This window comes from Solanum lycopersicum, chromosome 5 (genome assembly GCF_036512215.1).
Source record: "Solanum lycopersicum chromosome 5, SLM_r2.1".
NCBI lineage: Eukaryota > Viridiplantae > Streptophyta > Magnoliopsida > Solanales > Solanaceae > Solanum > Solanum lycopersicum.
The window spans coordinates 284,037-309,133 of record NC_090804.1 but is presented as its reverse complement, the minus strand read 5'-3'; the positions used below and the strand labels follow the sequence as shown (position 1 = coordinate 309,133).

At 34.1% G+C, this 25,097-nt stretch overlaps 1 protein-coding gene across 3 annotated transcripts; it reads left to right on the top strand.

The window, feature by feature from the left end:
• Positions 1–420: 420 nt before the first annotated feature.
• Positions 421–18,859, top strand: GWD (glucan water dikinase). 3 transcript variants are annotated; one of them, XM_010322242.4, is made up of 34 exons: positions 421–643; positions 1,056–1,325; positions 1,985–2,026; positions 2,144–2,253; positions 2,350–2,428; positions 2,523–2,614; positions 2,696–2,849; positions 7,146–7,370; positions 7,489–7,830; positions 7,923–8,030; positions 8,145–8,243; positions 8,562–8,702; positions 8,829–8,917; positions 9,444–9,578; positions 9,791–9,953; positions 10,063–10,152; positions 10,226–10,411; positions 11,836–11,898; positions 11,973–12,035; positions 12,115–12,174; positions 12,267–12,419; positions 12,537–12,620; positions 13,262–13,438; positions 13,522–13,628; positions 13,979–14,192; positions 14,273–14,376; positions 14,726–14,858; positions 15,005–15,130; positions 16,122–16,232; positions 16,539–16,637; positions 16,992–17,165; positions 17,428–17,520; positions 17,742–17,857; positions 18,278–18,859. In XM_010322242.4, exons 2-34 carry the CDS (start codon positions 1,065–1,067, stop codon positions 18,480–18,482), a joined length of 4,398 nt encoding a protein of 1,465 aa, XP_010320544.1. In that variant the 5' UTR covers positions 421–643; positions 1,056–1,064; the 3' UTR covers positions 18,483–18,859. The 3 variants fall into 3 exon arrangements, with proteins under 3 accessions (XP_010320544.1, XP_010320543.1, NP_001234405.2); XM_010322241.4 differs by having other exon boundaries at positions 503–643; positions 1,053–1,325; NM_001247476.2 differs by lacking the exon at positions 421–643 and having other exon boundaries at positions 1,065–1,325; positions 18,278–18,703.
• The last annotated feature ends 6,238 nt before the right edge of the window (positions 18,860–25,097 follow it).

The window sequence follows — 25,097 nt, the reverse complement described above, 5'->3', positions numbered from 1 at the left end:
TTTTAAAAAAAAAATATAATAATAATTACATAGCCTATCTTATTAGGTTCAACCATGGTATATATAGTTGTTTAGAAGCCACAAATAATACCTCAATTCCATTTACTAAAGATTTTGTTGGTGTCATTTATATAACAAATATTGTTTCTAGTCTCTCTCTTCAAATTTGTAATTATTTTATTTAATTTTTTCGTACTAGATAATATAAAAAAAATTTATGCACTAAGAATTAAGAAAATCAATCATTGAAAATTAATTCAATTAGCCAGAGCTAAGAATAGAAGTCTCGTAATTTTTAATTACTTGTTTAATTTTATTAATTATAAAATGATTTTTTCTTTTTGATTTGTGAAAAAGTTCGAAGAAAATATCAAAGAAAAAGAAGAGGTTATAATGAAATTTCGACAAAACTCCAAAAATAACCATTCAAATTGCTCTAGTACGCGGGGCCCACGCCGGCTCCATCTCCCGCAATTCCATAACCAATCCTTCACCACCATAACTCATCTCAAAACTCATTTTCCCTATAATATAATATAATATAATATAATATCATATCATATCATATCATATCATATCAAATACTTTTCCTTTACGTTATTTCACTACCACTTTCCACTCTCCAATCTAAGCTGAATTTGAGGTAAATTTCTACTCTACTTTGATCTGACAACTCCAACATTTTTTTTATCTGAAAATTTGTCTTTCGATCGAATTTGGTGTTGATTTTCATGGTTTAATGTATATAAACCCTAAGCTTAATTTTTCAAATTCAAGCTCGTCTAATTGCAGCATAGCATATTTCGTTTGGTCATTTTTCTATTCGACACAAAAAACTAAACAAAAGTGGGGAAAATGTGATTGATCACCGATATACATTTAATTAGTATATTTCTGTATTGCTTTGAAGGAATTCTGGATTTGGTTGATTCCTTTTTAAAACTCACAAAAAATTTTGTTGCACTTTACAACAAGAAAACTGAAAAAATACTCATTTGATTATTCATGAACGGTCCATTGCTTTTGTATTGATTGATTTTGTATTTTATTAGCAGTGTGAGAAGATGAGTAATTCCTTAGGGAATAACTTGCTGTACCAGGGATTCCTAACCTCAACTGTATTGGAACATAAAAGTAGAATCACTCCTCCTTGTGTTGGAGGCAATTCTTTATTTCAACAGCAAGTGATCTCGAAATCACCTTTATCAACTGAGTTTCGAGGTAACAGGTTAAGAGTGCAGAAAAACAAAAAAATACCAATGGGAAAGAAGCGTGCTTTTTCTACTTATCCTCATGCTCTACTTACCACTGATACCTCTTCTGAGGTAAATGCCCAACCTACCTATATGACAAGATGTGATTTTTATCTAGTTACAATTCAATCAGCTCCTCAACTGGATAATGTTTTCTCATTTATTAGTACATAGTTATCCCGTTTCTTGAATGTTTTGGTCATCATTTACTGCATATAGGCAGTTCTCTTCCTCTTTCCGATTTCGTCTGCTTGATTGCTTAGAAACCGGCTACTTAGCTTGGTTACACTCTGCATAAATGCGGATGATTCCTATAAGATAACTTGAACTTATCTTGTCCCTTTTTCGTTTCTCTTAATATTTCATTCTTGCATTATATTTGTTGCTGGAGTGGGACTCTCCTTGAAGATCTGTTGCTATGACAGATCCTTGTAAGTTCTAATATGAAATCATAATTGAGAATAGATGTCTAATTTTTCCTTTCAGTACTATCATATCCAATAAAAATAAAACTAGAGTTCGACATAGGAAACAAATACTGAATAGTTTATGTACTATGGGAATGTATAATGAGGTGAAAACAAAAGACAGATGTCATTTATTGGTAAATATGGAGCACAAGACTTGTAACTCAGAATCTTTCTCAAAAGGAAAAAAAAGACTCATAACTCAGCATCCATGACGCCGTGCAAATATCTTTCTAATATTACCTATTTTAAATGTTTTAACAGCTAGCAGAAAAGTTCAGTTTAGAAGGGAATATTGAGCTACAGGTACATATGTGGGACACTACCTTTGCAAAACTAATTTTTTATTAATGACTTTCTTGTAAAAGAGTCAGCCTATATGTCTTATGCTGGCCATACAAATTTTCTTCTGCACTATAACAGGTTGATGTTAGGCCTCCCACTTCAGATGATGCGTCCTTCGTGGATTTTCAAGTTACAAATGGTAGTGATAAACTGTTTTTGCACTGGGGGGCAGTAAAGTTCGGGAAAGAGTAAGTTTAATTACAAATTGAACTGTCATCATTTTGAGAGACTTAAGCTTGTGATGACTAATCATCCTTATATTATTCTCTATATGATTATCTTAGAACATGGTCTCTTCCTAATGATTGTCCGGATGGAACCAAAGTGTACAAGAACAAAGCACTTAGGACTCCATTTGTTAAAGTAAGTTGGAATTGGTTTTGCTGCTCTCATACATGAATGGATTAAGTTATGATGCAAAATTGATGATTTTTGGTTGTTGAAATTTTACTCTTAGTCCGGCTCTAACTCCATCCTGAGACTGGAGATACTGGACACTGCTATCGAAGCTATTGAGTTTCTCATATATGATGAAGCCCGAGATAAATGGTAAATGAGTATCTTTGTGAAGGAACAGCATAGCATTATGGTTAAAGAGCTGCATGGATTTCACCTCTGTTTCTTCTTCAGGATAAAGAATAATGGTGGTAATTTTCGTGTCAAATTATCAAGAAAAGAGATACGAGGTCCAGATGTTTCAGTTCCTGAGGAGCTTGTACAGATCCAATCATATTTGAGGTGGGAAAGGAAGGGAAAACAGAATTACACTCCTGAGAAAGAGAAGGCAAGTAACTTATTCCTTTAGTCCCACACCTTTCTGGGGAAGTCATACTGCAAGTTGTTGGTAGCTAACATCACTGAGTTGATCATTTCAAATTCTCAAGCCTTTATTTTCTATTGACCGAGCATTTTGACATTGGCATATGTTGTAATTCTCAACCCTAGTTCAGGATTTCTATGGAACTTAGCTTGTCAACTATATTTCTGTGCATTCCTATCCATGAACACAAACAACCATTTAATCTTTGTTGATGTTATTTGCATGCTTTCTCAGAATATATCAACTGGTTGTTTGGTTCATGGATAGGAAGCCATAGGTGATAGGACTATTATTGCTCCCTGTTGCAGATACTGTTACTAAGGAGTCAAGGCATTGCTTTCTGATTTGCATTTTGCCCATGCTAAATACGGTGGGGTTGGTTTTAGGGAAAATTTTGTACAAGACTAGTGGTGGCTCAAGTTTACCATAAAATTGTTGTTTTAATTTTAAAAATTCTAGTCTTAGAGTCAACAATTAGGCTTTAAATTTTAATCAAGTACAATCAGTAAGCCAACTTTGACATGAAATCAAGTCTAAAGTCTATGAATGAGTATGACCAGTTCTTTTTTTTTTGTTTTCTTTTTTTAAGGTAAGAAAGGCTAGATTATTATCCAGTGTGGATGCATATAATTACAGAATGTGTAGTTAGTCTGTTAATAGCCAGGAAGTAGGAACCAGTAAAATAAAACAAAAAGTCTGTATCATCTATATAAGTAAACTACACCATAAAGCAGCAAGTTGTAAAGTAGATTATCTCAAATTGTTTGATGAATTTCTCCCAACATAAAGATATCCAATGTTTCTCTTCGTCCAGGTGACCAAAAAATATGAAGAGGTCTCATATTCCATATACTGATGTTGCTTCTTTTTCTTCCCTCCATTTCCAATTGAACAAGAATAGTTTCAGAGATTTTGCCATCACCCAAGACCCAAAATAGGGTCAATGACATGTATTGAGTTGCTAGAGCACAAAGCTAATGCAACAATAAAAACAAAACAATATACGAAAGAAGGCTAAAAACAAAATGAAAGAGACTGAGGCAGGTTGCCAGGAAGGTAACATGAGATGGGAGTGTGGGGATGGGGGCGAGAGGAGCAGTGTAGGACAAAAGGGAGATGCAACAGTAAGATAAGGAGTAGAACTACCGACTTATTCCAAGGGATACCACTATCCCTTCCCCTAAAGAATGACCAAATAAAAAAAGAGACTTTATTTAATCCCATTCTTAGAAGATTAGAAATAAGGTCCCCCCATGCTCTCTCGTTTGGGAACCAAGTGATGCTACCTTGTCAAAAGTGTGATGGTTGATATATCATAATTTGGAGAAAGTCTTGATTTTGCTTTAAGGAATGTTACGTTTGTTTTGAAGCTCAAAAGGGGGGGGGGGGGGGGGAGGGAGGTGAGGCTGAGTAGGACAAAAGGGAGATGCACCACTGAAATAAGGAGTAGAACCACCCATTTATTCCAAGGGATACCACTATCCCTTCCCCTAATGAATCACAGTGAAAAAAGCATGTTAATCCCATTCTTACACTATGTTTGGATCATTGTTATCCATTGAATTGTATTGTACTGTATTGTTACTATACCTACAATGTTTGTTTTGATTGTTACTTAAAATGTATTGTACTGTGTTAAATTCTTTTGAAAATGGTAACTTTGTCTATTCCTCAAAAGTCAGCACACTGATCAATATTTACAACATGTACTTCAAATTCTACTATCTTTAACTAAATTGAGTCTAGTACATCAATTAAGGAGATAGTATCACTTGAGTATAATTGATTACTCCAAAAATATAGTAGCATAAGACAATTTAGTTTGACTTTTTGCATACCATTCTCAACACTATCTAAAGCTCTAGAGTTCCTTTCCTTCCATATTGCCCACCATATGCTAGGTGGGACAATTCTCCATCTGTCTCTATTCTTGGATTCTTTCCTGCTTCCTCCCAACTCTGAATTGCTTCTGTGATCTTGGCAGGCATGGTCCATAACATACCCTTAAGGCTCAGGAATAACCTTTATAGTTGACTTGTCATCTTGCAGTGCAGAAAGAGATGGTTAACTGTCTCAGCAGTTTCCCCACAAAAGAAACATCTAGAACATAATGGTATCCCCCTTTTCTATAAGTTGTCTTGAGTCAGTACAACCTCCTTGGCTAACAACCAAACAAAACTTGCCACTTTGAGTGGAATTTTTGACTTCCAGATTCCTCTCCATGGCCAGTGACTTCGAGGCTAATTGATGTAGTTCAACCAGTTGTATGTACAACTCACCTTAAAGTTGCCCTTTCGATCGCCTTTCCACCACAAAATGTCCTGCTGACCTCCTTCCAGTCCATTAAATTGCCCAATGGTGTTGAAATATCTGCTACCCTTTGAATCTGTTAATCATTTAATTGTCTTCTAAAGATGAAGTTCCACCCCTGAGGAGTCCAGTGATCTACTATAGTCTTCTTTTGGAGATAGTATATATCAGGATACAAGGCCTCTAGCTTACCTACCTCATGCCAAACATCTTTCCAGAATTCTGTTTTCTCTCCATTCCTCACTTTGATCTGTGTGTTAGCCTTAAACTCGGACCACAGAGATCTAATTAGATCTCCATAGACTCACCCCATATGCTGTAGTCACTTCTTTGGTCATCCAATTATCTTCCTCGTCATATTTAGCTTTAATGACTTCCTTCCAATAGGTTTGCTCTCCATGGTTGAACTTCCATAACCATTTCATCATAAGGGCTTTGCTTTGATTCAGTAAATTCTTTATTCCGAGACCTCCATGCTTTTTTCCCACTATCACAATATCCCATTTAACCAAGGTGTAGCCTTTCCTCTCACTGTTTCCTTGCCAAAGAAATTTTCTTTTGATTTTATCCAACCTAGTGATTATACTTTTGGGAATTGGAAATACTGACATCTATAGGTTGGTAATGAATCAAGAACAGAACTAATCAAGGTCAACCTGCCACCCCTGGAGAGATATTGTGATTTCCATCTTGCTAACTGTATTGTTAAATTTCATTGTTACGTAACAATGAAAACCCCTATTTTATGGAACAACCAATTTGGTGTGTTCCCGTTGTTACTTAATTTCTTTTTTCAATTATATCTTTACATAATATTTCAAAGTACTATTTTACCCTTTACCTTAATTATTTAAATCTAGTCAAACTTCATACCCTAGAATAATTAAGGATATTTTAGTAAATTTATAAATTATAATACAGTATGATACGGTCAAACCAAACAACAAAAATGTTATTAAACAACAACAAACATTGTATGTACCATACAATACAGTACAATAGAGTACAATACAATACAATACATTATGAAACAATGGGTAACAATGATCCAAACAAAGTGTTAGGGGATCAGAAAGAAGTCACCCCGTACTCTGTCTCATTTTGGAACCAAAAGGACACTACCTTGTTAGGACTGTGATGGTTGATATACCATAGTTTGGTGAAAAGCTTAGCTTTGCTTAAAGGATTGCTACATTTTTTATTTCTCAATTATATTATTTTTAAGCTCTAAATTCTACTGAATTGCTACAAAATAAAGCTAATGCAACACTTACGAGAGAAGCTCAGTTGTGCTTAATTACACTCTATTTAGATGGTTGTTACGTATTGATTCATAATGTATCATATTGTATTGTGTTGTGTTATATTGTGTCGTATTGTATTGTTCTGATGAATACCACGTTTGGATAGATTATATCATTCTCCATCGTTATATAATGTCACATATTCATAATTTGAATGATAAATCTACAAGAAAAGTAGGATATGAGTAGTAGTTTTAGGGTATGGGTAGAGCTACTGTGAAAAAGTAGGGTAAATGATAAAATAGAATTATTAAATAATAAATAAGACAGAATGAGAAGAAAATATTAAGCTAACGGCGTGATCACACCAAATCATTCATTACATAAAATGGGTCTTTTCGTGGTTACCCAACAATACATTTAAACAATATAATACAATATAATTTAAGTAATAGTCAAAACAACATTGTATTTAAACTAACAAGTTAATACAATACAGTACAACGGGTAACAGCCATCCAAACAATGTGTAAAGGAATGTCATGTTTGTTGGTTCTCAATTGTCCTTTTCAGGCTCTAAATTCGAATCATGTTGCTGCTACTCAGATATATTCTTCCCTTATTTGGGATATCCTATCCTAATCCACTGAAGTTAGACACTTCTGTTATCTACTTAATTACTCATACTGTCTGTTGTGTATTTCAGGAGGAATATGAGGCTGCTCGAACTGAGCTACAGGAGGAAATAGCTCGTGGTGCTTCCATACAGGACATTCGAGCAAGGCTAACAAAAACTAATGATAAAAGTCAAAGCAAAGAAGAGCCTCCTCATGTCACAGAGAGTGATATACCTGATGACCTTGCCCAAGTACAAGCTTACATTAGGTGGGAGAAAGCAGGAAAGCCAAACTATCCTCCAGAAAGGCAAATTGTAAATGCTGAACCTTTCTTACAGTTTATGTAGTGTGTGTATATCTCCCGGAGTATAAAGCTGGGTATGCTGTCTTCTATAGATGTGAGACTTTGATCAAGCATTGTTTTATTAACAGGAAGAACTCGAAGAAGCAAGAAGAGAATTGCAACTTGAGCTTGAGAAAGGCATTACCCTTGATGAGTTGCGGAAAAAGATTACAAAAGGGGAGATAAAAACTAAGGTGGAAAAGCACCTGAAAAGAAGTTCTTTTGCCGTTGAAAGAATCCAAAGAAAGAAGAGAGACTTTGGGCAGCTTATTAATAAGTATCCTTCCAGTCCTGCAGTACAAGTACAGAAGGTCTTGGAAGAACCACCAGCCTTATCTAAAATTAAGTTGTATGCCAAGGAGAAGGAGGAGCAGGTTGATGATCCGATCCTAAATAAAAAGATCTTTAAGGTCGATGATGGGGAGCTACTGGTGAGTGCTAACTTATTTTTGACTGTAACCACTAATCTCAAAAGCTAGTTTGAATGCATATTCAGAATCTTCCATTGTCTCCACATTTTAAGGTACTGGTAGCGAAGTCCTCTGGGAAGACAAAAGTACATCTAGCTACAGATCTGAATCAGCCAATTACTCTTCACTGGGCATTATCCAGAAGTCCTGGAGAGTGGATGGTAAGAATAAAAAAATCGTGCACATGTTGCAATTGAAAAAAGCAAGGAAGCAAGATATAAAACCTTCCTATACCCTACCTATATAGAGTAATCAGTGACCATTTACATTTTCAGGTACCACCTTCAAGCATATTGCCTCCCGGGTCAATTGTTTTAGACAAGGCTGCCGAAACACCTTTTTCAGTCAGTTCTTCTGATGGTCTAACTTCTAAGGTGTGCTAAATGAATAACTCCTTTAGATTATATAAATGATTGTTTTAAAGATTCAAGGAGGGACAAAAAAAATTAAAACCTTGCTATCCAGTATATTGTGTAATCAATTACATTTTAAGAGACCACTTTCAAATATATTGACTTCTGGGTCGGATACATTAGACAAGGGTGCAGAAATCCCCATTTCAGACAGTTCTTCTGATGTTATAACTTCTATGTTATAACATATAAGTAGTTCCTTAGATGATATCAACTGTTTGACTGTGGACAAAACATTGTATTACACTCATGGTTTATTCTACATAATCAATTTTTCAGGTACAATCTTTGGATATAGTAATTGAAGATGGCAATTTTGTGGGGATGCCATTTGTTCTTTTTTCTGGTGAAAAATGGATTAAAAACCAAGGGTCGGATTTCTATGTTGACTTCAGTGCTGCATCCAAATTAGCACTCAAGGTTTCTATGCTTCTTAATCTCTTAGACATCACTTGTATACATTTGGATTCGCGTTTTGGTGTTCTCTTGGCTTGTTATCTGTTTCGTTGCTTTTGAAATGGAGTATGACAATTCTTCTCCCATTAGGCTGCTGGGGATGGCAGTGGAACTGCAAAGTCTTTACTGGATAAAATAGCAGATATGGAAAGTGAGGCTCAGAAGTCATTTATGCACCGGTGAGCAGATCTCTTTTTTGGCTCCCATCTCTGACTTGAGCCTCTTTACTTTTTCTGTGTGTCAGTTTCAAGCTGTTGCTTTCATGTTATTGAGAATTTCTTGGATTCAGCCCATACAGATGGGCTGCAGTAGATTAATGATCTGGGTAAGATAGTCTAGTTATGATGACACCTATAGATATTGGGATTTGAAAAGTCGGAATGGGTATAGAGCATTCACAACCCCAACTAATATGGGATTGAGGCGTAGTTCATTGATTGATTGAGAGTTCGCCTAAATTCCTGCTTTACCTTTGAATATAAGTGCGCACTAATAGTTCCCACTTTGGCATTTCTTGTCAATATTTAGTATACATGTTTAACTTCTTTGCATAATAGAACCTAGTATTGGCAAAGATAATGAGGAAATCAGTTTATAATTTGGAAGCCTGCATTGTGTTTTTTTTCTTTCAAATGCATGGTTTCTAATTTGGTTGCCAAAAGATGTGCCGAGTTTTAGCATCACGTCATATTTTACTTTCAACAGGTTTAATATTGCGGCTGACTTGATGGAAGACGCCACTAGTGCTGGTGAACTTGGTTTTGCTGGAATTCTTGTATGGATGAGGTTCATGGCTACAAGGCAGCTGATATGGAACAAAAACTATAACGTGAAACCACGGTACATCTCTTTCTTATATTTACAACTATATATACCTTTTTGATCCTTGAACTTCAGGTTCGTTTCCTCCATTATAATGCCAACATAATGAAGTATGAGTCTCGAATTCTTCGATTAATCTTGTCCTTTGTCTTCAAGTTGCAGAAACATTCATGTTTATGTGAGTGCCAAGCATTCCGATTTGACCGTTCCTAATGTCTTTGTTGTTACAGTGAAATAAGCAAGGCTCAGGACAGACTTACAGACTTGCTGCAGAATGCTTTCACCAGTCATCCTCAGTACCGTGAAACTTTGCGGATGATTATGTCAACTGTTGGACGTGGAGGTGAAGGGGATGTAGGACAGCGAATTAGGGACGAAATTTTGGTCATCCAGGTTCATATATATCTTTTATCTTCTCGCCGACCTTTCCATCGATAGACAGGGGTATCTAGTTTCCCTTAAGTGAAGAGCACGTTGATAAGAGTTCTTTTCCTAATTTCAGAGGAAAAATGACTGCAAGGGTGGTATGATGGAAGAATGGCATCAGAAATTGCATAATAACACTAGTCCTGATGATGTTGTGATCTGTCAGGTGATGAGAATGCAGGGGGGATATTGATGAAACTTCTTTCCAGAAGTAGTTTAATGATGTACTTCTTTTGCAGGCACTGATTGACTACATCAAGAGTGATTTTGATATTGGTGTTTATTGGAAAACCCTGAATGAGAACGGAATTACAAAAGAGCGTCTTTTGAGTTATGACCGTGCTATCCATTCTGAACCAAATTTTAGAGGAGATCAAAAGGATGGTCTTTTGCGTGATTTAGGTCACTATATGAGAACATTGAAGGTTAAATACTACTATCCCTTTTATTGAATTTCTTCACTCAGTCTTGTTTGTGTCCATTTATCTGATGCTTGGTTTGGGAGTTGATGGATAACTGGATGTCGTTACCCCTATTCTCGACAGCTTTTCTTTTGTTTGTCCTTTTTGCATCTATATGTGGATCCTGTCTTGAATAAATTTAAGCTAGTAGGCACTGAAAAATTGCAGTTGTATCCTTTTTGTGCCATATCTCGACGTATATGTCAGGCTAGTATTCCCTGCCCTGAGTTGAGTTTTATCTTTTTCCTTTATAGACTTCACGTAAATATGCACATCTATGCTGGTTATGTTAAACTTTTAAGGGGCTTCAGAATGTCAGTTAAGTATATGATCTAATGATGTAATGTGAGATCAGTAGCTGTTTTGATGGGAAAGAAATAAGTAGGCAGCAAATAAATCAAACTGACATAGAACTACCTGTGTCCCTGAAGAGGTATGATTCTCTTTGTCTTGAGGATATTTGTTGATGACTTGTAAGAGTCCACCACACGTCAAAGGACAAGGTCCTTTGACACAATATAAAATAGTAAAGAAGGTAAAAACACAAAGACAACAAAGATGTTTATGTGAAAACCTCCTTGCTTAAGGGAGGGAGAAAACCATGACCCGTCACACAGGATTCCTCAACTGTTCTTCACTGACTCCAAGCAACCCGTGATTACAGACTCCATTAATCACTCAAGGATTAAGCTCTTAATCCTACTACTTGCAACAACTCTATTACAAGATAAATCAAAGCAATAACTATATTGCCTACTATATTAACTAGCTCTAGTTATCAGACTTCAACAATACACTACACAGCTAACTCTAGCTATGTACATCGTCAACTGAAAATATAAATGATACGATCTAAGTTCCTTTATAACTTTTAGAATTTGATCTTACAATGTTTCGACTCACAAAACAATTTCCAAATAAACAACTTGAGATACTCTTGATAACTCTATCAGGCCCCTTGTGGTTCTTGAGAGCTGTTTTTGCTGGAGAGTGATTGCCTTTTGAAAGTTCTTGAATCACTCAAAAAGGTTGTTTCATGTCAATAAAGGTATATATCAGTAGAGACAAAACAACCTAGTGCGAGCCCATTGACTGAGAGCTCTGTCCTCTTTTCCCGTGCCCACCAAGGCACCAACCATGACAGTATTGGCAGCTTTTACAGCTGTTCTCCTATCTCCATTCGTTCTAGAATGGGCATTACTCATGGGACCAGGTCCCATTGTTTGTTAAATCATCAAAAACACGAAGTAACATTTGTGTATTGGGGAAGTTTCGCTTATAAATGTGTGCTTGATTATCTATTAACTTGAGAGGACTTATGTCATGTACCTCCTAAGATCATTTCTATAGAGCTTGAAGACCTCAGTTTAATGGTGATCCATTTGCAGGCTGTTCATTCAGGTGCAGATCTTGAGTCTGCTATTGCAAACTGCATGGGCTACAAAACTGAGGTAATGCTGTCTACAAGAAACTTAGTCTTTCTACTTCACAACTTTCATCTTAGATTGTGGTTACTTATCATCAGGGAGAAGGCTTTATGGTTGGAGTCCAGATAAATCCTGTATCAGGCTTGCCATCTGGCTTTCAGGTAGTACTTGTCAACCTGCATCCTATTTGTGTATTGCTGATTCTAGAATTGACTCATGTCATATCAATCCTACAAATAGGACCTCCTCCATTTTGTCTTAGACCATGTGGAAGATAAAAATGTGGAAACTCTTCTTGAGGTAACTCCAATTTTCTTGTACTTTTGTTTTCATTTGCTTAATATATGGTACTTCCCCACTAACTTTTCTCTTTCTGGAATTCTTGTGTGTAGGGATTGCTAGAGGCTCGTGAGGAGCTTAGGCCCTTGCTTCTCAAACCAAACAACCGTCTAAAGGATCTGCTGTTTTTGGACATAGCACTTGATTCTACAGTTAGAACAGCAGTAGAAAGGGGATATGAAGAATTGAACAGTGCTAATCCTGAGGTACGCTATGTTAAGTGTTCCTCACAGTCTTAAAATTAAGTTTCTTTGTCTAAATGTGTTCCATTAATTTCAAAACTTGACTTTGCTCTCTTCATGGCGATGCTACTTTTTTCACAGCAACTCATGTACTTCATCTCCCTCGTTCTTGAAAATCTCGCACTCTCTGTGGACGATAATGAAGATCTTGTTTATTGCTTGAAGGTAATTATAAATAATTTAGGGGTTGTCTGATAGAGTGTATAAGAATATTGCAAAATAGAGTAGTATATTAGTAATGCTTGAATCAACAATGCAATCTATTAATTATTGCTTGCGTTAATTATACATAGATTATTTTGATGCATTTTTTGGTTTGATGCATTAAAAATAGCATGCATTAATCGCTAATTGCATTAAATTATGGTGGAAAAGATGTAAAAAAGGTTTTGAGGGGCAATTGAGGCTTTAATTGCTAATGCATACATTGAAACCATTGGCATTGCTAATGCCTAGAAATCCATGGTATTAGTAACACACACCTTAATAAACAATAGATTGTATAACTAATGCAAGAATTAGTCATGCATAGGTTGGAAAAGAGTACCAACAAGTTACTAGTAATACACAAGGCTCTAATGCATGCATTATTTTTCCTAATACACTCTACCAAACAACCCCTTAGTGTGATGTTGGTCCTTCGCTAGATGTTCCGATTTATCTTAAATATTCAATAATTTTAGGTTTGAACTGATTTGCTTTGAGCAGAAATATGAAGTTAAATTCTTTGAAAAAATGTCATTACATTATGTACAAAAACTCAATCACAAAGCTCTGTTGATTGAAATATCTTTTTGTTTATGAAGGGATGGAATCAAGCTCTTTCAATGTCCAATGGTGGGAACCACCATTGGGCTTTATTTGCAAAAGCTGTGCTTGACAGAACCCGTCTTGCACTTGCAAGCAAGGCAGAGTGGTACCATCACTTATTGCAGCCATCTGCCGAATATCTAGGATCAATACTTGGGGTGGACCAATGGGCTGTATGTTTTCTGTCACTCAAAACATTACTTACACATTCAGCACAGAATTATCATAATAATTTCTGTGTGATTATTGGATGCAGTTGAACATATTTACTGAAGAAATTATACGTGCTGGATCAGCAGCTTCGTTATCCTCTCTTCTTAATAGACTCGATCCTGTGCTTCGGAAAACTGCAAATCTAGGAAGGTTGTTAGATTTTCATACCTCTATATGCTCTGAGATATTGGTAATAGTATGTTAAGAAAATGTGCACTCATATGAACTATTTACTAGTCTTAATAAACTGTGACAGTTTCATGTGGTATACTTGTGTGCATTAATATAAAAAAACCAGTTTTCTTGGTCTAGAAATATTGATAAGTCTTACTTACAGAGTGAGAGAAAGATTTTATGTTGTAAATCAGTAAGAGAACATTGCAACTAGAGATAAAAGAAAATAGATATTCCTTTTTTGTTTCCATGCAAGTGTCTCAGGAGAGGAGAGAATATTCTGACGTGGTTATTTCTCTAATGCAACTCCCTGCCTCTTATAACAGTTGGCAGATTATCAGTCCAGTTGAAGCCGTTGGATATGTTGTCGTTGTGGATGAGTTGATTTCAGTTCAGAATGAAATCTACGAGAAGCCCACAATTTTAGTAGCAAAATCTGTTAAAGGAGAGGAGGAAATTCCTGATGGGGCTGTTGCCCTGATAACACCAGATATGCCAGATGTTCTTTCACATGTTTCTGTTCGAGCTAGAAATGGGAAGGTAGTTTCTTCTATTAAAAATTGTTTAGAGCGTTAAAATAAGTTTATGCTGTATGTATTATTGAAGGAAACTTCTGTTAGGTTTGCTTTGCTACATGCTTTGATCCCAATATATTGGCTGACCTCCAAGCAAAGGAAGGAAGGATTTTGCTCTTAAAGCCCACACCTTCAGACGTAATCTATAGGTAAACTCAATTATTAGCGAGTCTTTCTCAAAACCTTTTAGTAATTTGAAATGTCAAACAAATATTTCCTTGACCATGATTTTCGCAGGGAAATGTTTAGCTTGTTTTAGTCCTAAAATTTGTGCTTTAACATGGTTTTGTAATGTATGCCTAAGTTCTAAATTGTTGTTTTGGAAAAAATGAATGAACTCGTGAACCAAAAACAAAATTCTCTTTCATAGGAAATACTTTCTGTTTTGGACACAACTCATTTCTGTCTAAAGTGCAAGATATAAACTAGTGGCATTTCATCGGTTATTATTCTTTTGTTTTTATCTGGTTTTGCTTTTTGGCATCTGAATTCTGATAGTGAGGTGAATGAGATTGAGCTCCAAAGTTCAAGTAACTTGGTAGAAGCTGAAACTTCAGCAACACTTAGATTGGTGAGAAAGCAATTTGGTGGTTGTTACGCAATATCAGCAGATGAATTCACAAGTGAAATGGTGAGGTTTGCAATATTGACTGTGATTATAAAACTAAACTGCTTTCTCCTCTTTTTCTGTTAACCTAAATGATTGAAGCTTCTGATCTTGATTCTGGAAACACTCTGGTCACTTTTCTCAAATTTGTATGATAATGATTTATCTAGGTTGGAGCTAAATCACGTAATATTGCATATCTGAAAGGAAAAGTGCCTTCCTGGGTGGGAATTCCTACGTCAGTAGCTCTTCCATTTGGAGTCTTTGAGAAAGTACTTTCAGACGACATAAATCAGGTTCTTTTCCATTTACTTATCAAAAACAATATCAGCTTATTTTCCATTTATATTTTCACTTGTCCTTGTATAATCTTACATAAATTATGGTAGATAAATAAATAAATAAATAAGTAGAATTAAAAATATCAAAGAAAGTGGTTCAAGTTTTTTTAAAAAATTTATTAACCTTCCTATATGAAATTTCTATCATTAAGATATAACATTTACTTTAAGGTCAATTGCTATTTTCAAAAATAATTTGTTCTTCTTGTATATAGTTTTATTAATTGACGTGAGAAACACATAGAAAGCGGTACACAAACAGTTGAAGAAAAAGAAGGAGAAGAAGAAATAGAAAAGAAGAAAAGGGAAAGAGATCTAAGTAAAAATATGACACTTGGACCTAACTCAACCCCAAACTTGCCCACGAGAGGAGGATTGTGTCCCACTCATGGCCAGACCGAATTGGAGCATGGATTATATAACAAGGGGGCCCAAATATGAGGAGGGGGGAGATTGTTCTAGGCTCTGATACTATGTGAAGTTATGAAACTTGAGCCTAACTTCAACCCAAAAATTAGTACATGATGGGAAGATTGCCCAAATCTATAGAAGCAAGCCATATCATTCCATACCCCAACCAATGTGGGACTCTAACTCACTCTAAATGAGGATCTTTTGAGTTGTCATAACAAAATAAAAGAGAATCATTTTTTGGTAATTGCACAGTTCTCTTTCTGGTTCATTGGATCTTGACGGAGGTTAAAGAGAAACGAAAAAGATATCTAAAATAAAGATTGTTTTCTGTATTATAATAAAGCAAAGAGAATCATTTTTGATGATTGTACAATTTGTTTCCTGGATCATGGGATCTTCTATTACGAATTTTGGCACTTTACAATGTGACATTTAAGCTGGGTTTCTCATTCCCCTCTCTGCCTTTCTCTCTTTTCTTTATTTGTTTCTGAGAATGATACCAATTGATGGAACTGTTTTCCAAAATTCACAGGGAGTGGCAAAAGAGTTGCAAATTCTGACCAAAAAACTATCTGAAGGAGAGTTCAACGCTCTTGGTGAAATTCGCACAACAGTTTTAGAGCTTTCAGCACCAGCTCAACTGGTATCTTTATGTATTCTCTTTGTTTCTGATATATTGTGCCTTAGTGTAGCTTACTGAAACTTTTGTAAGCTGAAACGACTTTTGTATTCTCTAATGGGTGCTTTAATTCTCTTTTCATCATCCTACCAAGCTAGGAAGTTTTTTTCTTTTGATTCAATCCCTTCAGGTGTGTTTATTAGTCATACAAGAGAAATTCACGCCCTGGATAGTAGATACCTTGATCATTTTCCCAAAGGCATCCGGATTTACTACATTAGAGAAGATTGATATCTTTGGCCAACACACTTTGTCATCATACTTTTATAGGTCAAAGAGCTGAAGGAGAAGATGCAGGGTTCTGGCATGCCTTGGCCTGGTGATGAAGGTCCAAAGCGGTGGGAACAAGCATGGATGGCCATAAAAAAGGTAAACCTTCTAAAGCATTCCTTAATATCTGTAATTCTGTAACTCAAATCTTGATGGGACAGGTAGTAGGCTATAGACAAATAGTGATATTTTACATAGAAGCCTTTATTTGTCAAGGATTTCGCGATATACGAGTTCATTCTTGGAGTGCTAGGTGTATCTGGATTTTCAAAGATTTCATATATATGTTGCTTCTTGAAATACTGGCATTTTGGGAGATTTTACATGTTACGTATATATCATTTGATCACTTCAAGATAACCTTTTCCGTTAAAAGGCAATAAAGTTTTACTCCTTGCCGTTGCATCTCTATGCAATGAGTGGATATGCATTTTCATATTTTTCTGTTCTCAGGTGTGGGCTTCAAAATGGAATGAGAGAGCATACTTCAGCACAAGGAAGGTGAAACTGGATCATGACTATCTTTGCATGGCTGTCCTTGTTCAAGAAATAATAAATGCTGATTATGCATTTGTCATTCACACAACCAACCCATCTTCCGGAGACGACTCAGAAATATATGCCGAGGTAATGTCAGATCAACTGTTTTCATCATAGTATTGGATTTTAAATGAAATTACTATGTCCTACCTTAGCAACTATCTCTTCCTCAATTTCTGCTTCCTCTGTCTGCCATTATCTCGACAAGTAACAATATTTCTCAAGGTAGATCATTAATTGAAATTAGCTTGTACAAGAGGCATAAAAAATAAGTCAGTAAAGCATGACATATTGGAATAGGTTTCCTTCCATAAAGGGAAAAGGGTGCTTATGTCTTCCTTCTGTACAGGTGGTCAGGGGCCTTGGGGAAACACTTGTTGGAGCTTATCCAGGACGTGCTTTGAGTTTCATCTGCAAGAAAAAGGATCTCAACTCTCCTCAAGTGAGTATTGGTGTCTATTGAGTCACATTTACCTTTTGTAGACCCCTTATATATCCTCCCTCTTATCTGACTACTTATGAGTTCATCACTCTTAAGAGAGGAGAAGCTATTTAGTGTCCAAGCAGATGTCGTAGGGGCTTCTATTGATAGTGATTAAATGGGAAAGAGTGAGATTCTCACCTTTGTTCTAAATCTTCTGATGTTCCTAAAAATACTTTCAGGTGTTAGGTTACCCAAGCAAACCGATCGGCCTTTTCATAAAAAGATCTATCATCTTCCGATCTGATTCCAATGGGGAAGATTTGGAAGGTTATGCTGGTGCTGGCCTCTACGACAGGTAACTTCTCTCGGAGGTTTTCAGTTGGTGAACTTTGTAAGACAGCTACTCAATTACCATTTCTTAGTTTTGGGTAGATGGGTAATGCAGCTTTTTTAGAAGTTAACATTTTGGATTCTCTCTCATAGAATCCAAAATGTTAACTTCCAAAAAAGCTGCATTATTCATCTACCCAAAACTAAGAAATATATATATATATATATATATATATATCACAGAAGGAAAAAATAAAGATTAAAGCAACCCTATATATCACAACACGTCCCTTTATACGCTCCTTATCTGAGCTCTTTAATTTTCCCCAAGAGGGCATATATACTGCATATGCATCAATTTCACAGCAGTCCTATTTGTAACAAAATACTTACATTTCAACTTTTATATCATCACCATAACAGCTTATGTATTGGTTTACTGCAGTGTACCAATGGATGAAGAGGAAGAAGTTGTAATTGATTACTCTTCCGACCCATTGATAACTGATGGTAACTTCCGCCAGACAATCCTGTCCAACATTGCTCGTGCTGGACATGCTATCGAGGAGCTATATGGCTCTTCACAAGACATTGAGGGTGTAGTGAGGGATGGAAAGCTTTATGTCGTTCAGACAAGACCACAGATGTGATCATATTGTGTTTGTATGTTGTTCAGACAAGACCGCAGATGTGATGATATTCTCGTTGCATGTTGTTCAGACAAAACCACAGATGTGATCATATACTGGTTGTATCAGATGTGTGACCAATTACGTGCCTGTATTATTGATTACACATGATCCAAAACCATCACATCATGTTCACTTCAGCTACTGGAGAAGAAGTGAGAAGTAGGAAATGCAATAATAAGAAAAACTTTGTAAAAGCTAATTTAGCTGGGTATGTTAATAGGGAGAAATGTGTAAACATTGTACTATAGATAGATAGTATACACAGGCATGATTTATTGCATTATGCACTGAATAGTATCTCAGCATCAAAGAAGAATTCCTTTTCGATTGTCCTATTAGCTTGCATTGGTGATTTTCTTGTGCTCTATTCTCTCTTTTTTTTTTCTCCAAGTAGTTGACAAGGGAGTAGGAAGGGCTGATTTGACAAGAGTAGTCTTATTTTATACTTTGATCTTGCAGTTGGAATTGTTACTATATGTGTGTAACATTAGACCATCCACAATGGAGGCTAGTTGGATTGTGCGTGAAGCCAGACTGTTCACAACCAGCTTAGCTCATATATCTCAAGCAACACAGCAGGTATGTAACTCAACAATCTTCACTAGGACTGACTGACTACCTCCATATATATGAGCTTTCCATTGAACAACGGAGTGTATCCAGTTGGTGCTACAATATTCATCTTGATATTTTCTTAATCTCTTAAAATATAACTCACTCGGATACCAATTGATATTAACAGCATATATAAGAAGGTGTGAATTGAGTTATCTGATGAGAACTTGTAGGATTTGCCCCAAACTTCACTAAAACAAAATTCAGATTACAAAAAATGTAACCTAGGAACTAACTCTAATTCTTCTTACAACAGCCTACTCAGACTAACTTTAATCCCTCCTACAATAATCTACTATTCCAACTATTGAGTAGTTACCCTTAACTCAGAGATGAATATTTTTAAAGATTTTTACCTAAAACAATGATTTTTAGAACAGGTAAAATTCAATAACAATCCTCACTCAATAAACTATAATTGAAGAACACTGCGATGCATGTACATGAAATGTGTACTCCCACATGTTCCTTCATGAATGGTTAGACATAAGTTTAGGAATAATCATTATATGGTTTGATTTTTGCCATCCTCCTAATGTAGTTGTGTGAGTATCTTTTTAAAGGACTATATTAGTATTAGTTAAGAAAGAAGCGTTTGAGTTGGAGGTACCGGACTTATGCAACATTTAGGAGTTCTATCATGTGTAAATTCTATCCAAGATTTTCTCAGACTTCCATATTCCTATAATCCTATATTCTTAGTTTAACTTATATCACTAATTTGTAATTTTTCGGTGCGTCTAGATACAAAGAGTCAAAATTAAGTTCAAAATCCACTGTATCCAAGTGGATTCACATGAATCTGAGATGCAACCAACTTCTCCTTTTTTTTCATTCAACATCATTTTTATCTTTTGAAATGATTGGATCAAACACAGGTAATTATAATCAAATCATAACCCTAAAAACTCATTCTCTCTATAAATATTTATCAAAATAAATAAATAAATAAATAATTTTGATAAAAGTGCTTGTCAAAATGTACATTTTTGGAGAAACATGGTGTGGATGGGCCTGCAGGTCTGGACCAAGATTTCATTTTGGGCCTAACATCAGGATGGATAAGTTGACTTTAAGGTTGAATTACTTTCCGATTCCACTTGAAAGTAAGTGGGCTGATCTTGACAGGATAATGAAGACTAGATCCACTTGAAAATGTTCTTTTCTATTAATTCCACTAAAACATCACTATGCTCATATTGCTATCAAGTCAATCTCCTCATGGCCACTACAACCTCCTAAAAAATTCTAAAGTCAATTTTGAAAATTGCAACTTCACACTTTTACCTCTTACTTTTTCTAGTTGTATCATGTGGAAAATTTTGCAAAAATCTACCGACCATATCTGTATTTATTATGTATTTGATGACCCTAGTAGCTTTGGTCCTAATGGCATAAATTTACATCTTAAGATATTCATTGCATATTACAAGTTATTAGTTCAGAATCAATAACTTAGAAGAGTCATTAGAATCCCAAATTCATGGTAAGTCTAAAATCTTGAGGCAACGTACATGAGGATTCCATTGAACTAGTAGATTTTGCTTAAACAGTGTATTTATGTTATAATTCACTAAATATATATAAATATTAATTTAGACTAAGGGCTATAGCTCAGTTGGTAGAGCAACTCGTTTACACGCGCGCCAATGTTTTTCAAGGGAGTTCATCATACAATCAGAAAAGTCCAATTGTTATCACTTAAAACCGTCATTATAAAACTCAAAACACATAAAGTTAGAAATTTTATTTCGCTTTATGAGTTGACTCCACCTTTTGCCTTACATCTTTCAAACTCTTGTGGTGCCTTATCATTTTGTTTGGTTTGAATTGGAATATTTATTACTTCAGAACTAAGCTTAGACATGGACTATTTGCTATGTTTTGGCAAAGGCTATAGGTCAAAGGGAACTAGTCCTTAAGCCTTATTTTTGGTAAAATATATATTATTTAATTAGAGCTCTTTTATATTCGATTAAAGACATAATTAGGAACCAAATCTTAGAATTTTGAAATGAATTGTTGAAGAGACAAGATGGTTGTGTAATCAAAGAAATGACTAATTATAGTGATGATATAAGGAGGAGCATGTGCATGCAATGACTCAAAAGAAGTTTCCCCTAATGATGGACTTTCATGAATGCAAGCAAATCTTAAAAGAGAATGAGAATTTATGTACATAGCATGAGGGACATCATAATCATGTTGATGCAAGAAGCTGGACATGGTCCCTTCAAGATGCTCCAAGCATGAAACCATATATAAGAATTTTGTCATTCTTGTAATTCCATGTTTTTAACCATTAAAAAGTAAGGCGACATCTATTAAATCTCGAAAATTTTGTATTTGAATTCTGAAAATTAAAGAAAAAATCCTGATAGAAAATGCTTTCTTTTAGTAAAATTCTACGTGAAACGAATAAATATTACATAAGTGGATCCTGAATACTAGATGCATAAAGTGAAAAAAGACATAATTTTATCAAAATGGAAAACGACGAAATAGACTTGATCTCTTTGGTGTTCACGAGAATTTTAAAAGTAAGGATAACTATTAAGGGTCGTTTGGTGGAAAACAAGTTATTACATCATGTTTATGAGATAATGTATCTCATCTCTAAGGTATAAACAGATGGGATAAATAATCTCAGGACTGCCTAATACCTCTAACCAAACACAGAATTAAGTAATTCTACTTTTTATTCTTGAGATTATTATATTTTATACCTCGCATCGAATAACTCCTTAATAAGAAAAGATTCTCCCTTTTAGGTAAAACTCTGTGCCAAATAAATTTAGATTAAAAAAAAAATACATCTTTCTAATAATAACCTACCCAAAATCATGGTTTAGGAAAATCTCCACTTTGGACTTTTTGGCTGGGTGGATGGTCAGCCACAAGTGTACCTCAATGACTATGCCCCCCTTCCCCACAATTTTTAATTTTTGTTGATAATAATGTTTGAAAATCCCTTTTTATTAGCTTATAAAATGTTTTTATCAAGCCAAGAAAGCTGACCATGCCTCACAGACACAATCATTGCTAGACATTACTCTTTAGAGGGCAGATCTTATACCTTTAAACTTCACCATATATATTGATTACTATAATACTACTACTTTCTTTTTGAAACTCCTTTCTGCTAATTTAAATTAACTAAGAAGATATCATGACCTATAACCCTAGATTGTCCATTAAATATTTGACCTACATGGGAGATGTGTGTAATATCATATTATAAAACAATTTCAATTTTCACCCCACCAGACGATGCTTTATCTTGTAAACTCACTACAAGACTTGTATCAAGTGTATAGTCTTAATATTCATGAGTAAATGTTATTTCATTTCGCTAAAGTTTTTAGCAGAATTTGTATTAAATATTAATTAGCATTCAGGTATCATATATATTGTTGTAAAAATATTTAACGATAATTGAGTAAATGTAATTATATTCAAAATTATTAAAATCTTCGATAGAATTTATAATTATTGGTTATACATATTATTATTATTATAATATAACGATAAGTATATTATTAAGCGGAAATAGTTATGGTAAAATTCTCTCTTTGTTGTAATGACTATTGGTTAAATGACCACCATTATGATGATTCTGTTCACTTCTTTTCATGTAAATGTTTTGAGTGGGTTGCTCTTTTAACTATCATTCAGCTTTACTAATATTCCCAAGCATTGATGCTTTGATGTAATATATTCTTGCAATTTTAGAATATTGCAATCTTTTAGGAATCTTTTATCCAATCCAAAGCATGTTATGTTCTTCATTCCTTCTGCTTTTCCTTTTATCCTTTTTTTTTTCGAAATATCTCAAGAATCATAATATACACAAAATTTCAATTCTCGTGAAGTGGGTGAAATTTGAACTAATTTGCATTAAGCGCGTTACTATAATTATAATTGGAAAAATACTTCAGGCTTGTCAAATGAAAATATATTTAGTTTCACCTTCGAAATATTAACAACATTACTAACTCAAATAAATAAACTTTTGATATGACACATGGCATATCAAGTGATGTCAAACTCTTTGTAGGAGCTCTTAGTTAAAAGGTAAGAGAAGTGTTGAAAACACTTTAAACTCGATAAGAATTTAGGGGTGTATTTTATCTATATGGCAAGATCAAGAGTGTATTTAAGTTTAGTTAGTCATATAAAAAGTGTTTTTAAAGCTGTCAACTGTTTAGGGACAAAATTAATAATTCACGTCAAGATTTGAGATGTATTTCATTCTTCTCTTAAATAACAATAGTACCCGCTCATGTTGATAGTTACTTTATTTATTTCAGTTTACCTTTTTATTATCATGTTTGAGAAAAAATAAATATATTTAACATATTAAATAGTATTTCAATATTAAAATATTTATTTATCTTTAATTCTATGATCATAAATTTTAAAAAATATTATATCAAATGAGATAAAATTTGTAAGGGATAGTTCAGTATAATGGTCAGACTTGTTGTTCCTATTTTGTCATAATTACAAGATTTTTGATCCCGCAATTCCCTCATGGCATTGTAGTTCAATTGAAAACAATCACGATCTAAGCTTTGTGCCCATTATGTATTAAATTGTTCACGGGCCCATAATTATTGTTATTAGTTTCAGTATATTTGTGTTGCAGAACGTCAATTTTAAATATTATATTTGAAAAAAATAAATAATGTGAAATAAGAAACATAAATAGATATAACTTTAATTAAATAAAAAAATCCTTAATATTTTAAAATAATTAATATAAAAATAAATAACCCCTAATATTTCTCAATCTTCCTTAGCGTTTCACAAAAATAATAATCAATTTAAATATCAATATATATAGTTCATTGCTAATTTATCACAATGGTCAGTGAACACAAATATGAATTTCGTTTGTTACAAAATTATTTATGAAGATTTTGCATTTGTTAAATAGATATCATTCACAACATTATAAATGTAATTTTCTTACACAAATTATTTTTGAAAAATTAAAAATATGATAAAACATAAGAAAGAATAGCAGATAAAGACAAATTTAAGCATCATTTTTTATTCGATTGCACTTGGGACTTGAAATAAATTATTTTTCAAACTTCTATTTTAATCTCACCCTGTATTTAGTAAATTCCAATATTTTTTCTCTGACCTTCCAACTATTGAATGTCCACTCAGTTATAATGCCAAAAAAAAAAATTACTATCATAGTTTCGCGATGATTTCATTTTTTTTTTATTTTTTAATTAAATAAATTGATGACATGACTCAATCATAATTGGCTATTACATCAATTTATTTAATTAAAAAAATAAAAATTCTAAATAAAAATTGATTTTTTTTTGATTTTTTTTGTTAAAAAAAATTAATGACATGGCCAAATTGTAATTGATCACGTGTCAAAAATTGTTTTGCAAAATCATTGTTAAAAAATAATGACATGAATGAACATTTACTTTAACAGTAATTACATAAATAAATCAAACTTTTAGCTAATAACATAAATGAACTTTTTCTGAAAATTTAATAACATATTTAAGCATTTTCCCTGCTTTTTATAGATTTTTAAAAATTGCATTCTCAATAATAGCATGTAAAAATAAAAAGGTACTTCTATCGCCTGCTTAAAGCTTTAGTTTTCCAAAATTTCATGGCAATTCTTCAAATAGATCCAGATTTGGTAGAATGGTCAAGAATATCCTTTAAACTATTAGAATTTATTTTTTATTACTTTTTTCTTTTTAAGTCAAGGAAATACAGCAAAGTAATGACTAAGATAAGATTTTTCTTTTTTTTTAAAAATATTCAAAATACACTTATAAAAGTGGATTTAAATTCTATGAAATGGTCCTTCTCTAATCATTATTCTCAAGATAATGCTGAAGACATAATTTAGTTCTTTTGTTGGGTAATTATGGGTAAAGAGTAAAATAATGGAAAAATTATAGATATAGATTG

Bases quoted from the DNA above. Each gene is read 5' to 3' on its own strand.
- GWD (XM_010322242.4), top strand. From the start codon at position 1,065: ATGAGTAATTCCTTAGGGAATAACTTGCTGTACCAGGGATTCCTAACC. The intron at 8,703-8,828 runs GTTTCTATGCTT...TTCTCCCATTAG, and splicing joins CATCCAAATTAGCACTCAAG to GCTGCTGGGGATGGCAGTGG. The intron at 13,439-13,521 runs GTATGTTTTCTG...TATTGGATGCAG, and splicing joins TTGGGGTGGACCAATGGGCT to TTGAACATATTTACTGAAGA.